Source organism: Peromyscus leucopus, chromosome 22 (assembly GCF_004664715.2).
Source record: "Peromyscus leucopus breed LL Stock chromosome 22, UCI_PerLeu_2.1, whole genome shotgun sequence".
Taxonomy (NCBI): domain Eukaryota; kingdom Metazoa; phylum Chordata; class Mammalia; order Rodentia; family Cricetidae; genus Peromyscus; species Peromyscus leucopus.
The window spans coordinates 19,266,428-19,282,327 of record NC_051081.1 but is presented as its reverse complement, the minus strand read 5'-3'; the positions used below and the strand labels follow the sequence as shown (position 1 = coordinate 19,282,327).

Sequence of the window (15,900 nt, the reverse complement as noted above, 5' to 3'; positions counted from 1 at the left end):
AAGATCTCATCTGGGGTTACACAGAGAGTTTAAGGCTAGACTGGGCTACACAGTGAAGTCTTGTTTCAAAAATAATAAGGAAAACACCTAAACACTGTAACTTATCACAGTGGCACAGTGAAGGACAACGTCTCAGTGGGTACAGGAAAAACACTGAGATTGTCAATTCTTCCCACATGTGGGGGAATTAATAACAGCAATGACAACTAGAAAAACAAAAGGCAAAACCCCACGGCTGTATTTTTAACAAAGGTAACAACCCCCACAAAAACCACACACTCAGGCAGGTGGGGATGACAGAGCATGGCTAAAAGACCTCCACGAGAGGCATCTGAGGACAGAGCAGAGGAGAGCAACAGAGGATGCGGGGGCCCAAGGGAGGAGCTCCCACACTGGAGAGCCCAAGGGCCAGGCTGACAAGGAGTGGACGCAGGCACAGACCCGGTACAAAGGCTGCCCGGTAACATTCTGAAGACAGAAAACCTCCTCTCCTGGACTCCAGAAGCTAAGAGAAGAGGACGAATCAGAGTGAAAACAAAGAGCTGGAACCCGATCTACACTGGGCAAGTCAAGCTCAGAATGCAAAGGACTCGCACTGAAGACGAGAATGCAGCACAGAAGCCCATTCCAGAATCCATCAGGTCCACTCTCACCCCACCACGGCTGGCTTTTCTAATGACTTGAGCAAACAGAAGAGAAAGCTGTTGTTTTTCCAAGAAAGTTAGTTTTAAACACCAAGAAGCCTGTCCCAACCCAGCTCACCTTCTTGAAACTACCTGAACTGTAACTTTATGTAAAACTGAGTGAAACAAAAGGATGATAGACAGTGTACACACAAAGATTTTTATTTTAAAGCAGAAAATAAAAGTGTAGCATAATATGCCCACAAAACAGAGCAAGATATATGAAAATGAGATTTAAAAAAATAATATTATAGAAACTATGAGTGTAATACATAGCAGAATCATAAAACCACATGAATGAAATAACAAGAATTCATTTCATATGGAAGAAAAAGCAAGTTCTGGACTCAGCAGCACATGTACCAACTCTGAGACAATATGGAGAAGGCCAGCGGAAGAGAAGAAAGCACTCGAGAAACGGAAACCCAGCCTGAGGCCCACAGAACAGATGTCCTTGGAGAAACAAAGGAAAGAGATATCAAAGACAACAAAACTAAAAGTGAAGACGCTTACCAGAGAATTATAACGTATAACTACATATCAAAGAGAAATTCTAAAACTATAAAAAACTAGATAAAGAACTCAAACAAATTGATTTAACAATAAATTAGAGAGGGCTGGAAGATTACTAATCAGTAGAAAAATAAGTAAAACATTAAAAAAAGAAGAAAAAATGAGAGATATAATAATATAATGGCGTCTGAAATGGAATTCATGAAGACTCATATACACTGTTAAACATACCACACAAAAACTTTGAAAATCACAGAGAAATGTTAGCACCAGAAAGAAAAGCACATTACTTTTATTTTATTTATTTTTACTCATTATTTATTTATTTATTTGGTTGGTTTTTTTTTTCTCTGTGTATCCCTGGCTGTCCTAAAACTCGCTCTGTAGACCAGGCTGGCCTCGAACTCAGAGGTCTGCCTGCCTCTGCTGGGCTAGGATATTCCTTTTAACGGGAACACTTACAAGACTCTGGACTCATTACAGAGGGTAAGAAGATATCAGCCAAAAAAAGGGGAAACAATATCTTTAACTCCCAATTAATCAACCTAGCCATAAAAAATCTTAAATGAAAACAAAAGCAACTTTTTCAAACAAAAACTGAGAAAACTTTTCATTAACTAACTCACATCAAAAATGACAACATAGGCCGGGCGGTGGTAGTGCACGCCTTTAATCCCAGCACTTGGGAGGCAGAGGCAGGCGTCGGATCTCTGTGAGTTCGAGGCCAGCCTGGTCTACAGAGTGAGTTCCAAGAAAGGCGCAAAGCTACACAGAGAAACCCTGTCTCGAAAAACCAAAAAAAAAAAAAAAAAAAAAAGACAACATAGTGCTGGAGAGATGGCTCAGCAGTTAAGAGCACTGGCTGTTCCTCCAGAGGTCCTGAGTTCAATTCCCAGCACCCACATGGTGGGTCACAACCATCTATAGTGAGATCTGATGCCCTCTTCTGGTATAAAGTCAACAGAGCACTCATATACATAAAATAAATAAATATTTTTTAAAAAAAGAAGACAACATAGAAGCCAGCATGTGGTGGTGCACACCTTTAATCCCAGCACTCAGGAAGCAGAGGCAGGCAGATCTCTGTGAGTTTGAGGACAGCCAGAGCTACACAGTGAAACCCTGCCTCAAGAAAAGAAAATAAAGAGTAATAACATGGAACTTCTCAGGCAATATGAAGATGTTCTCAAAAGAGAACACAGAAATGCAGAAAGAAAAGTCATAGGAAGGTAACTATATGAGACAGAAAAAAAAGTCTAACTAAATATTCACAGTTGTAAACGTCTGATAATTATGTATATGTATTTACCATGTACACACATGTAATTATCATATAATATACATAGTTAGAATACATGATAAAGTTGGTAAGAGCTAAAAGGTCAAGTTCTATATAGCTCAGGTGGGGGAATGCTGGCCTAGCATGCCCTGGGTCTGAAGCCCAGCACCACATGGGCAAGGTATGACGGCCCGAGCCTACAGCTGCTGAGAGAGTGCAGGACTGGTCTGGGATATACAAAACTGTCAAAAAAAAAAAAAAAAGAAAAGAAAAGAAAAGGAAAGAAAAGGAAAGGAAAAAAGGAGTTCAGGTCTGACCCTAGTTAATGCTCAATATAGTTCTCTCCACTGACACACAGGGAAAATGATGGTCTGTCTGTGAGAGTTCTGATCCAGAAATAAGGGAAACACCCTGATTCCCATTGCCCCATGAGAAAACAATTTCTAAGCCTCAAAAACAAACATTATTCCAAATCTTCATGAAATTTATGAAGTGAAACTTAGGATCAATCCCCACAGTCTCCTATTTCCAGCTGAAGACTTACTGGTGGGAGAGATGATGGCCAGTTTGCATCCGTGTTTGTAGCCAGGATCCACTCCCATCAAGGTGCGCCCTGGAACAGGACTCGTTAAAAGGAGCTGGCGGAGATTCTGTCCAAACGTCAACACCGATTGCTTCTCTGCGTCCGATGACAGTTTGGCTCTTAGAAATGCAGAGGAGGGGGGGATGACACAAAAAATAGTTTTTCATTCATCCAAATTTCCATTCCAGAAAAAGAGCACCGTTTGCTTTGTGTAGAGTCCTCAGGGTAAACATCCATCCCTGAGTTACACTGAGTCTACCTTTACTAACCACGGCAACATGACACCATAAACAATTCTGAAGCCAACTGTCTGAGTCTTCTCTATCTTCTATCTTCTCTAGCTGCCCTGTCATACACAAGTCATGAGTTAAATATGCATGTATATACATGAGAAAGAGCCTGTAAAGATTTGCAAGTCAAATTAAAGCTTATCGATGATTAAAAATATAGACAAAACAAGAAGGACAAGGCCACAGGCAGCCTTTAGTGCACAACATTCTTTAGTGCACTATTTTGACATCAAGTCTCAATGCCACTGTCTATGTTCCTCTCCACATCCACCCGCTTGTCATTCTCGGGCACTCGACAATGCCATAGATCCTAAGAGCTAGTACAGAACCAGGCTCATGGAACAATGCCTCTGTTTTACCCAGAAGCTGCTACAAGTGGACTTTTAAGACATTTGCAGGATGAAAATATAAGCCAATGATGGGCTTAAAGGCAGCTGGAAACCTGAAGCTCTCAATGTATCATCTCTTGAAATTCATAAGAATGATGTTATAGCAAGTACTTCTTCTCTATTCGACCAAATAAACACATGTCATTGGCTATGAGAAAAATGAGTACAATGCAATGTAAAGTGTGTTTGGGGTCTCTGTGGGGAGGGATTAACTCCATATGTGAAGATGTACACTGCCACAGTTTGCTTCTTGGGCTTAATTTTGTTTGTCAAGATTGTTCTCGCTGCCGGTGGTGGTGGTGGTGGTGGTGGTGGTGGTGGTGGTGGTGGTGGTGGTGGTGGTGGTGGTGGTGCAGCACGCCTTTAATCCCAGCACTCGGGAGGCAGAGCCAGGTGGATCTCTGTGAGTTCGAGGCCAGCCTGGGCTACAGAGTGAGTTCTAGGATAGGCGCAAAGCTACACAGAGAAACCCTGTCTCAAAAAACAAAAAAACAAAACAAAACAAAAACAACAACAACAAAAAGATTGTTCTCATCTCTCTAATATTTCACTGTAATTTTCTGACTTCTGCAAAACAAGATAAAAAGTATCATTACAAGTATTTCTAAGTCTTCCTTTTGAGCTTCATTTATTGTGAAATCAACTGGTTGGCAGTCCTTTCAAGGAGCCAGGATTGGTTTAAGAGATACAAAGGTGAAAGGCCACATGGCTGCCCTGAAGACCACTGAATGATGGAAGAAGCAGAACAATAAACGGGAAAGACTGACTAACTGGGTCACTGGGGATGCTAGGCTTCCTAGGGACCTAGCCAGGAGCAGCTCAGGTGAATGAGAACTACACAAATAAAGGCAGCCCAGTAGAGGGATGGCCTGGAGAGGACACCGCACACAACCAAAGTGGCCCAGGAGGTTCCCAGCTCTTTGGAGAAGAAGAAAGTGATTTCACACTCGAAGAGAAACAGAAATGGCAAGGACATAAGAACTGAAGAATGAGGTAAGTCCCCAAGGGCCCAAGTCATCAGGCTCTTCTGAGGAGCATCAAGTTTCCCTTGGGCACACAGACCTACAGCGAGGATCTTCCATAGACGACTGTGAAGTAATGAGATAGGATTTTAGATGGTCATGTGGGGCAGTGAGATGGCTCATTGGGTGAAGTCGCTGCCAAGCAGCCATGAGAGTCTGACTCAGGTCCTCAGCACTCACATAAAAACCCAGGCATGTTGGCTGAAGACATGCACCGTAACCATAGCCCAGAACAGAAATGAAGTATTAAAGTAAACAAAATGAACAAAAACCATAGAAAACATTTTTTCTATCTTTAGGATAAATTTCTTCTGAATTAAAGAAACATACAATTTTTCTTCAAAGTCAACAGTGGAGCCATCTCTGCCTGCCCTCCTCAGCTGCTGTCCAGTGGGTATTTCTAAGGAGACCCAGCTCTGGGCAATGTCTGCAAACTAACTAGGAACTGAAGAATCTATATTGCTCTTAAAAGAGGAACACGTTCTTATTTATCCACAATGCAAATCCAACAAGGACTGTGTCCTACAGAATCCCACATACTGCTTAGTCAAAACAAAATCATTCAAAGCAAAATATCAAAATACCACTGGATGGTGAATGAAACATGAAAAACACCAGGAAAGAAAAAGAAGTATCACACTGAAATTTCACATAAGATTGTTTTCCCCTTAAAAACAGAATGAATGACTTGCTACATACTCATGGCAACTGGAGTTGGGATCCTAGCACCCACATAACAAGCCAAGTGTCTTGAAATGCCTTCACCCCAGCTACACCCAAGCAAGGTGTAGACAAGTGTATCGTTAAAGCCTGCTGGCTTCCAGCCTAGAGCAGACACAAGCCCCAGGTTCAGGGAAAGACCTCCACCTCAATGGAGCATGTGCAAGTCACAAAGCACACTCACCACCTTCTTCCTGCCACTGTACACAAGCACCAGCCCGTGTACCGTGTATATACACTCACACAGAGAGACACACACACACAAATAGATAAAAGGATAAATAAAAAACAGGTCCCTTAAAGTTTATGCCACAGCAGGGAAAGCAAGAGACATTACATCACAGATGATACAGAGTTCCAAACAAAACAGTATCTGTAGGAGCCACCTAGGCTACAAAGGCATGGAGCAACAGAAACTGAACAGTGGAGCTCATTTTTCTCATGTTCATTACCTGCTCTGGACAGTCTGAACTCAAAGACCTAATGTACAAGGGAGGAACAGGAAAACATCAGTTGGCTAGAAAGCCCAGTGAGCTGACCAGACAGCTTCAATACCACCATTCCCAGGGAGCCTGGCTGAAGCTTCAAGAAAAGTGAGGATCTGCAGGCAGTGGTGGTGCACACCTTTAATCTCAGAGGCAGATGGATCTCTGTGAGTTCGAGGCCAGCTTGATCTGTGATTATACAGAGCGAGTCCCAGGACAGGCTCCAAAACTACACAGAGAAACCCTGTCTCAAAAAGAAAAAAGTGATGCTCTACAGTACACATGAAGGACTGCATGAAACAGTGCAGTCTGGAACTTAACTACCAAGACAAGAGCTAGAGAAAATCAAGAGAGAAAGTGAGTGTCTGCCGCCTCGGGCTCTTGCATCTTCTTGGCTATTCACAGAACTCCCATGAGCCCACTGGCACCGCTCCTTCTGTCTCCTCCTCGGTGCCTGTCATTGCTCATCCAGATGATTCCCACTGGAGACGACCAGGCATAATTGCTTTCTCTCCTCAGAACAGTGAGATTGTCTCACTCTTCGCAAGCTCCTTATGCTTTCTTTGGCTCTATTACCTCCAGCAAATGCTTCCAAGTAACCTCTCCATTAACTTCTCAGTTTGTTTTTCCCCAGCCAGATCTCTAATCAATAAAATCAGGTTTGGCTTGGTTGTCAAACTGCAACATCAGCAATGCAGAATTGGAAGGGATGTCAACACTGTGTTCAGGACTAAAAAGTGTATCACAATTAAGAAGAATGCTGTGAGATCTATGCATGAGAATGAATCTACAAATTAAAACCAAGGCTCACACTGAAGACCTGGTCTGACTAAGTTCTTTGGCTTGGTTCACATTAATGAACATTTGCTCCATACTCCATGAAGACCATAACTAATGGTAAACAGTACACAGAATTAAACAGGATACATACCTGAACTCTCTACAGAGGAGAGGAACAATAAGGCGTTTAAAGGCATCATCTAGCGAATTATGTAAGATCTTCATTAACTCTGGCCGCGCGAAGCCACGTGGCCTCCACCTACACAAAGAAAAAGCTCATGATAAAAGTGAATTGCCAATGAGAGACCATGAAAGGGCACCTTGAAGAGGGGAGCTGGGGGACAGGGAGAGCCTGTATCGAAACCATAGAAGGATAATCTGGGAGAGGCTGTCCTGAGGCTGTGGTGTTGAAAGGTATCATCTGACATGTGGAGAAGAACATCTCTTGAGGGGGAGATTGTTGTTTAGTTTGGAAGAGTTTGTTTTGGTTTTTTGAGACAGGATTGCTCTGTGTGTAGCACTAGAGGCCCTAGAATTCACTATACAAACTATACTGCTGTGACTGTCCTCTCCAAATATTACTAGTGAAGGCTAAACTCCTGAGCCATCTGAAAGACACCCAGACATCCTTACAGCACTAGAGACTGAGCTTCACCTGTCCCCAAACCCACGTTTGGAAGCCTAGCCCCTCCTGTGAGGCATCCATGGAGGGGACTACAGAGAGCATCAGCACCAGATAAAGTCATCCAATGGAGCCTGCCCTGTCTCCCTATCCACTCTGTGACAGGAGAAAGCTGCGGAAGACAGCCCCACGAAGGGCCTGAACTGTTAGCTCCTTAATCCCCGTCTCTAGGACTCCGAAAAACGGAACTTTTGCTGCCCAGTCTCTAGTGTTTTCTTGTAGCAGCTTTTCCCATTTCCTCCCCTCTTCTCTGAGAGTGAAGGGAGGCGGTACAGAGAACCTGTATGGATCTTGTTCTAGGCACTCTCTTCTTTTCGGTAGCAAACTTTGACTTAAACCTTACATATCTCAAACTTAACAAAAAGTTAGGTTCTTCCTCTAAAACCCAAGTGTCTATCCTAAGTGGACCCTGATCTCACCCTCTTCTGAGCTCTTAACATCACCTCTTACACAGTCTCCTTTTACATTTATTGTGCAATACACTGGTCAAGATGTTTCTGTCACTTAAAGTAGGGTTTACGTGTTTAATAATTCTCACCCTCTTTCCCACCTCTTACATCCTTAGATGAGGGACAGTGGTGAGTGCTGTCCAAAAGCTTGACACAATTTAAAAATTAGCACATATGATAACAACAACAACAAAAACCAAAACAAACAAACAAACAAACAAAAAACCTGCAGTGAATCCTATTGAAAAACATTTAAAAAATAAATTAAACCTTTGTTATTTTAGCTCAAAACCCATAAAATCAAAGCTATCCAAATTCTACAAAGAAGGAAGAGCATCTCCAAATTTGTGGCACCATTATGGAACCTCATCTGGATACTGTTGACAACCTGACCTCCTGCCCAGGTCACACTGCCTGCCCTGCAGCATGTATGCACACTGACCTCCTGCCCAGGTCACACTGCCTGCCCTGTAGCATGCATGCACACTGACCTCCTGCCCAGGTCACACTGCCTGCCCTGCAGCATGCATGCACACTGACCTCCTGCCCAGGTCACACTGCCTGCCCTGTAGCATGCATGCACACTGACCTCCTGCCCAGGTCACACTGCCTGCCCTGCAGCATGCATGCACACTGACCTCCAGTCCAGGTCACACTGCCTGCCCTGTAGCATGCATGCACACTGACCTCCTGCCCAGGTCACACTGCCTGCCCTGTAGCATGCATGCACACTGACCTCCAGTCCAGGTCACACTGCCTGCCCTGCAGCATGCATGCACACTGACCTCCTGCCCAGGTCACACTGCCTGCCCTGCAGCATGCATGCACACTGACCTCCTGCCCAGGTCACACTGCCTGCCCTGCAGCATGCATGCACACTGACCTCCTGCCCAGGTCACACTGCCTGCCCTGCAGCATGCATGCACACTGACCTCCTGCCCAGGTCACAGTGTCTGCTCTGCAGCATGTATGCACACTGACCTCCAGTCCAGGTCACAGTGTCTGCCCTGCAGCATGTATGCACACTGACCTCCAGTCCAGGTCACAGTGTCTGCCCTGCAGCATGTATGCACACTGACCTCCAGTCCAGGTCACAGTGTCTGCCCTGCAGCATGCATGCACACTGAATAGAACCAATTAGACACCAGGGAAGAACAGAAAGGCAAAGAGAAACTACCAGGACAAATCTAGCCCCACAGGCTCCATGTTTCCACACACAACCAGCATTTCTGCATTTCCCTTCAACGCCCTCTTCCGCAGAAGCCATTAGCAAAGTATGAATAATTTTTTAATAAAGCTAATGTACCTAAGGTAATCTCCACTCCATAATTTAGGTTGGAAATGAAACTTCAGTGAACACACATTAAAGATCACACAATAGCAAATAGCTGAACCCTTACAAAGGATGTTAGGTCAGCAACATATAGTTTTGTTTTCCAATCTAAACAAATGTGCTTTTAGGCCAGACACATCATTCTCTCCATCCAAAATCTCTAATACTCCCCACAGTCCTCCCTACTTGAGAGGTGGGAAGGAAGTGGGTAAGAATCAGACATACAAGTCCCATGTTATTTAAACCTACAATGTTCCCAATAGATTCATGTTTCGAGCACTTTTGCTTCCCAGGTTTGGGCACTACTTCAGGAACCTTCAGGAAGTAGGCCTGGCTGGAGAAAGGAGGTCATCTGGAAGACTTCTGAACATTGCACTTCCCCGTCCTTGCCTACTCTCTGCTCCCTGGTCTGAGGCCCGGACACTAGCTCTTGCTCCCCTGCCATCAAATGCAGTGTCTCTGCCCCGATGGACCGACAGTCCTTGACAACTGACCCCAAAGTAAACCAGTCTTCTCATCAGTTGTTTCTGCCAAGTGTTTTGGTCACAGTGAGACAAAGAGCAGCACACTTCTATCAAGGAGACAAGTGTTATACCCAGGCATTGTGGTATACACTTGCTATTCCAGCACTTGGGGGCAAGAAGACTAGCGGTTCAAGGACAGCCTCAGCTACATAGTGAGCCCACCTGAACTACATGTCTCAAAACAAAATAAATAAACACATATACAATGTATACCATAAAAATGCAAAAGTAGAAATCTAAAAAGATAAACATGTAGAACACCCAAAAGTGTGGATAAGGGCAGTACACTGTACTAGCTAAAAGCAAAATCTGAGTTAAGTGGCCTTAACTACACACAAACAAGTTCATAATGCCAAGGTATTCCAATGATAGAATCAATTTGGGAAATTGAGGCTAAAAATATGGCAGTGGCCAGCTCATGAAAGGTCTCATACATTACATCATGTAATGGCAGTTGGTGAGTCAGGAGAACATGGTTCTGGGTCAAGACACCATGCCAGGAGAACAGTGCTTAGACACTAGAAGACTAACAGAGTGATTTCCTGTTTAATGTAGACATCCATTGTCTAATATCTACGAGGGTGGTTCCCTTTAAGCTCCAAAGTTTTACCACTATTTTCCAAAAAAGTTAGAAATAATTGTTATCTGTCGTCTTAAAGCCACATCCCCTGGGGGAGCATCCAAGCCACAAGATCCTCCCATAGCTTAGATTAGAGTGCTCTGCTCTTCTCCCTATGAATAGGCTGTAGGAATGGTGATATTGTACATGCACTGCACTGCTTACACCCGCTCAGCTCACCTGCAGACCAGTCCTGCAGAGAACAGCTAGCCACATTCCATGCACTGTACAAATTCCTTTCTATTTCTTCCACAATTCTACTCTTTCACTGTCTTCCTGGGATCTAGTTACAGCACTGAGAAAACTACAGTCCTGAAATAGTACGGTGAGCTCACAGCCATATTTCTTACCATAGCCCTAGGTGATAAAATATTAGATTATGGGATGCCATTTCAAAAACTAATGGTTATTTTTATAACTCAACAGATACACACTTCTGAAAAACCTTTGCAAGACTTCACCAACCCCAAATTCCACATTCAATAAAGTCCAGAATGACAAGAGCAATCACAAAACTTCAAAGTCTGCATGGTCCAGAAAGGAAAGATTGGCAATAACTGAAAAGATCCATGCCCTGAACTGTATGTTTTTGACAAGGAAATTCTTTGTTCAGCCATATACAAAGAAATAGCCTCCACTCTGGCAAAGAAGTATGCTTTCCTCACTTTCCTAGGTAAGATAATGGCAGGCTCTCTCCAGCCAGCCTTCCTGGCTCTACATTTACATAACTGGCTACAGGTAGCAGTTTCCCTTAAACCTGTTTCTATAGGAAGAACAGCAGCACAGATCAGACACTAGAAATCTACTCAACAAGTCAGACACACAGCTTTGCAAACTCAGAAAGGAACTGCTGCTACACAATCCAAGTCATGAGCAGGGACCTGCTGAGACCATCCTGCACACATGTTTTTGTTTAAAGAGCAAACAGAAACTTGGATTACTGGACTCTCACATCATCTGACAAGCTCAGAGTTCTCTTCACATTTATCCTCTTACCAGCAGCACATCCAAATGAGGAACTGTTCTGCTGTTGGGCCCAGACCAACATACCATGTTTAGTACTCATTAAATCCTTGTTATTGTAATTAACTTAGTAACAAAATTTTAGTTAACCCACTCTTACCATAATTATGTAGCACTGAACATGCTATCGCATGATGCTAAAGAGTGCCACCATCTAGCTTGTTCAAGTTATAAGAATGCGTCAATTCTGCCCAGCAACTGTAAATTCTGCCTCCTGCAGATTGCTCAAATCCATCTATGGTTTCCCACTGCTAGCACCCAAGTCTAAGCTGCCATCATCTCCTGCCTCTGTTCTTGGTTCTTTGTAAGTAATTCTCTACAGCAGTAAATGTCATCTCCAAAACCGGCCATGTTAATAGGACAAAAACAATTCTCATTATGTATAGGAAAACTGAAATATCACTGTATTCTACCTGCCCACAATCAAATAAAACTACCTATCAACAGCAATAGACACTATAGAAGTACACAAACTCCTGAAGACTAAACAATACACTACTGAATAACTCAACCACTGAAGAAATCAAGAAGGCAATAAAAAAAAAAAAAAAGCAATCCTAGCACTGAATGAAAATGAAAATACAATATATCAAAATCTTCCATGTCTGGATCAAAAGTCTCTGATTAAAGAGATCAATGGGCCCTAGAGAGGAACCCACTGTTAAACGGCCACGATGGCAAACTACCTTCTAACTCTATCTATTTAAACTCATGCGTTGCTCCCAACTTTGGTCCGAGAAGCTTCTTTCTGCAGTGGAGAGTGGTTAACGCAGAGACTCAGGTGGGTCAAAGTGCCAAGCTAATCAACCGTGACTGCTCAGATGCAGGTCAACCAACCTCATTGAGTTCCCACCCCGCCATGCCAGGCTCAGAGACCATCGCAGAAACGTGGGCAGAGAGCTGAGTAAAAGCCAGGAGATGAGGAGAGCTGTGGAATGCTAACTTCTGAACATGCCATGGCTGCTGCCCACATCATCTCCCAGCAGCTGTGGTGACCTGCACAAAATCCAACCAGCCAACATTCTAGCATGAAGTGGGGTGCGGCCCCAACCCTGGAGGAGCTCTCATGGAAGTGGGTGGTGGTAAGGGAGAGGCAGTCACTCCCCTTTGAGGACATCACTGGTAGGTCGTCCATTGGCAATGGATGGTCCTACACTCGTGTTCAGGTGTGAAGCACAAGTGTGGCACAGAGGGTCACTAATAACAACAAAGGAGGCCATGACACTGGGAGGGAGATGGAGGAGGGGCACTAGAGGGAGCTGAAGGAAGACAATGAATGATAGGCGAATGTGATCAAAATGAATTGTATAAATACAGGAAATTGTCAACAAATAAAATACTTTTAAAACATTATAATTACACAAAAAAAATAAGACAGAACATTACAAGTCTCACATAGAGCTAAGGGGTAAACCATTTATTACCTTCTCAGATATTTTCTTCTACACACCTAAGCAGATGACTCATTGCTGCAGGCTGCAGGAATATATCATAAGAACTCAGCTGGTTATGGCAAAGTCACTACCTGGAGGAATCAGGGAATTCCTCCAGAGGAAGCCAAATCCCAAGGAGTTTTTGGTGTTATTTGGCTTGTTACATATCAGCTGTCTTCTGTTATGAAAATCATGTGTGCCTTCATAGTTTTCCCAATTGACTTTCCCCTAAGAAGGGCTAACAGTGTAGACTGATGACTCTCTGGACATACACATTCCAGGTATTTGGAGAACTGCCTCAGGAAAGGCTTTCTCTGGAATCAGATATCTCCCTTGGCCATTTTCAAGGACTAGCAGCAATAACAGTCCACATGCAAGTCTCCTGATTTAAGGTAAATTCCACAAGGAGACACCGCCTAGGTCAGGTGGATGTTCAGTAATATCTTTACACAATTTAGCTCGGATCCTCCTTTCTTACAGCCTTACTAACTTTATAGACCTCTAACTCTTTATCTAACCACTTCTAGGAATATTTAGATAACCTTCTGCACTGACAGCTATGCTCAGCCAGAACCCCAGTTCAAGCCTCCCTGTAATTATCATCATTGGCAGCATCTAGCCAGGTCCATCCCCAGATGGAGGAAAGTACCTTATCAGAGATACCTCTGTATTCTCTAAGAACAGACTTAAACATCCAGGCTCCTGTTTGAGAAGGCCTGGCGGATGTGCCAATTAAGCTTTACTTCCTCCTTTCCCAAACCTTACCTCTAGTTCCAGATCTCCCTTTAACTATCACCAGAGGCATCTAGCTGTACAGGTTGCCTAGCGACCGAGCACACTTTCCCCCACCCTGCAGAAAAACGGCAGATAGCTTGGACAGATATGAGTCACAGGAAAAAAGAAGACAGTTTTATTTTCTCCCATTGACCTAGCAACTTATAGATTCTTAACATTTTCTACTAATCACATTTAAGAGTTTAATAGTTGAGCACATAATATCCCTCTTCTTAGATATTACCCAAATTTAGCCTTTAGTTAATTCATTTCCCCATTGGTCACTTCCCTTTAGGGTTGCAAATGATAATTAATGGTTATTGTCTCTCAATGTGACTCTTATCACCCCTCCATTTGACCCTGAAAGCCTGGCTTTATATACCAGGACTTCCAGGGCACAGAGAGAAGGAGAAGAGAAAAGAGAATGGAAGAACTAGATGGGTAAGAACTTGAGAGGAACAAACTGAGATGGGGAAGAACTAGATTGAAGGGCTACAAGAGAGTACTAGAGGAACGAGATGGAAGATGAGAAAGACCCAGATGGGGAAGAACAAGATGAGGAAGAAAGAGATGAGGAGAGAGAAGGAGATGATATGGGAAGGAACAAGATGGATGAGAACCTAGAAGGGGCAGAACTAGATGAAGGAATTAAGATAGAACCTAGAGGGGCCCGCAGACAAGTGTAGAGAGAAATCAGGCTAGAAATGAGCTAAATATGAGAGCGGAATATAAGCTTGTAACTGACAAAGAATAATAAAGTATATGGACTAAGGAGTTTCGTGTACATAGATTCATTTCTTCTCATCAAAGATTGATTATCAACTGGTTGTAGATTCTTCCCGGACCCTGGGAGGGGACTATCGAGGGGCTGGACCCCCATAGTACCCAATAACTCATTACCAATGAGGTGCTATTATAAATGGTCACTACAAATCACCTTTGGATTGTTTTGAGGTTGGTTTGGGGGTGGTATTTGGTTTGGTTTCGTTTTGCTTTTTTGAGACAAGGTCTCACTATATAGCCCAGGCTGGCCACAAACTCACTATGCTTTGGCCTCATCCTCCTGAGTGCTAACAAACTGTCTTTTTAACCTTCTGTTTCTATCTCAACTTTAGCTCCATCTCAATGTTTTCAAACTAGCTACACAGAATGCTACTGTAAGGGTTCAGCATAACTGCTTATGCAACTTATCTACTAACGCAGACCCCCATTTGAGTGGATGGCTGCCTTCATAGCATTATTTAAAGATTCAGCAAGCTGTTTCTTAGTGGAATTGGTTTTAAGCAAACTGGCTTCCATCGAACTAACATAAGAATGATGTTGAGGAGAGTGCTAATTCCTAAAGAACATCTGATCTAACTTTTTAGTAGATTTCCTGGCAAGCTCCCCTCACCCCCCACCCCCCACCCCTGCCGAAAGCTCTCTCAAGGGGGCTAGTAATCAGCATATACAAAATCCACAACAGCAGCAAGGTGAGTCTCTTTATGTCTTTGCATTGGCTTTCTCAACCAAATGGTAGCTATAAAATCTGCTGTAGCAATCAAATAGGCTCTTGTGAGGCTCCAAGACATAAAGCAAAATTTAAACTAAAAGTCTTTAAAAACCTATATAAACATAGCTGGTATCTTCAAAGCTTCTATTAACAGATGAGAAGTTTAATTTTAAAAATTAACTTTTTTAACACATCTGGTAAGTTTAATCATTATTTCAATAGCCTTACTGTGCAAAGTATTTTAGATAAATATAGATATTTTAGATAAATTTGTTCAATTATACTGTAATATGATATAAATGACATTAGTGTTTTAATCTTTAGGAGATAAAACACATCAGACATGAATGTATAGGTGACATTTTTGTTAATTTGTTTTTTCACAAGGAACAACATGCTCTATGAAATATTCAGATGGCATAACAAGATACTTTATATATCACTTAATAATAAAGACGGGTTCTGAAGAATATATTAAGTGATGCTGTCACTGTGCAAATCTCGCAGAGTGTACCTAAAAGAACCTATATGGATAGGTGATTGCTGGCATACTGTGAATCTGTACAGCTTGTCACTACATTATAAACTGCATCAAGTATAACAAAATGGGATTTATAGCCCTAAACACACTTACACACAGAACAGGCCCAGTAGCAGTATGGTATAGAGCTATACCATACAGTGTGCTTGTGCAAGGCACTCACTCACATGGAGCTGGCAGGTCTCTACACTTCTATGGTGAGTCAGTGAGCACTGAGTGATGGTACAGGTTAAGGACATGACTCAAGACTTTGAATACTGTGCACTTAGGCTACACCAAAGTTACT

At 42.9% G+C, this 15,900-nt stretch overlaps 1 protein-coding gene across 1 annotated transcript in view; it reads right to left on the bottom strand.

Moving 5' to 3' along the window:
* The window catches only part of Srbd1 (S1 RNA binding domain 1), a 180,757-nt gene that overhangs the window by 127,553 nt on the left and 37,304 nt on the right, over window positions 1-15,900 (bottom strand). Inside the window, 2 exon segments of the mRNA XM_028893161.2 lie at window positions 3,020-3,177; window positions 6,896-7,003. Of these exon segments, the coding sequence (XP_028748994.1) occupies window positions 3,020-3,177; window positions 6,896-7,003 (266 nt within the window).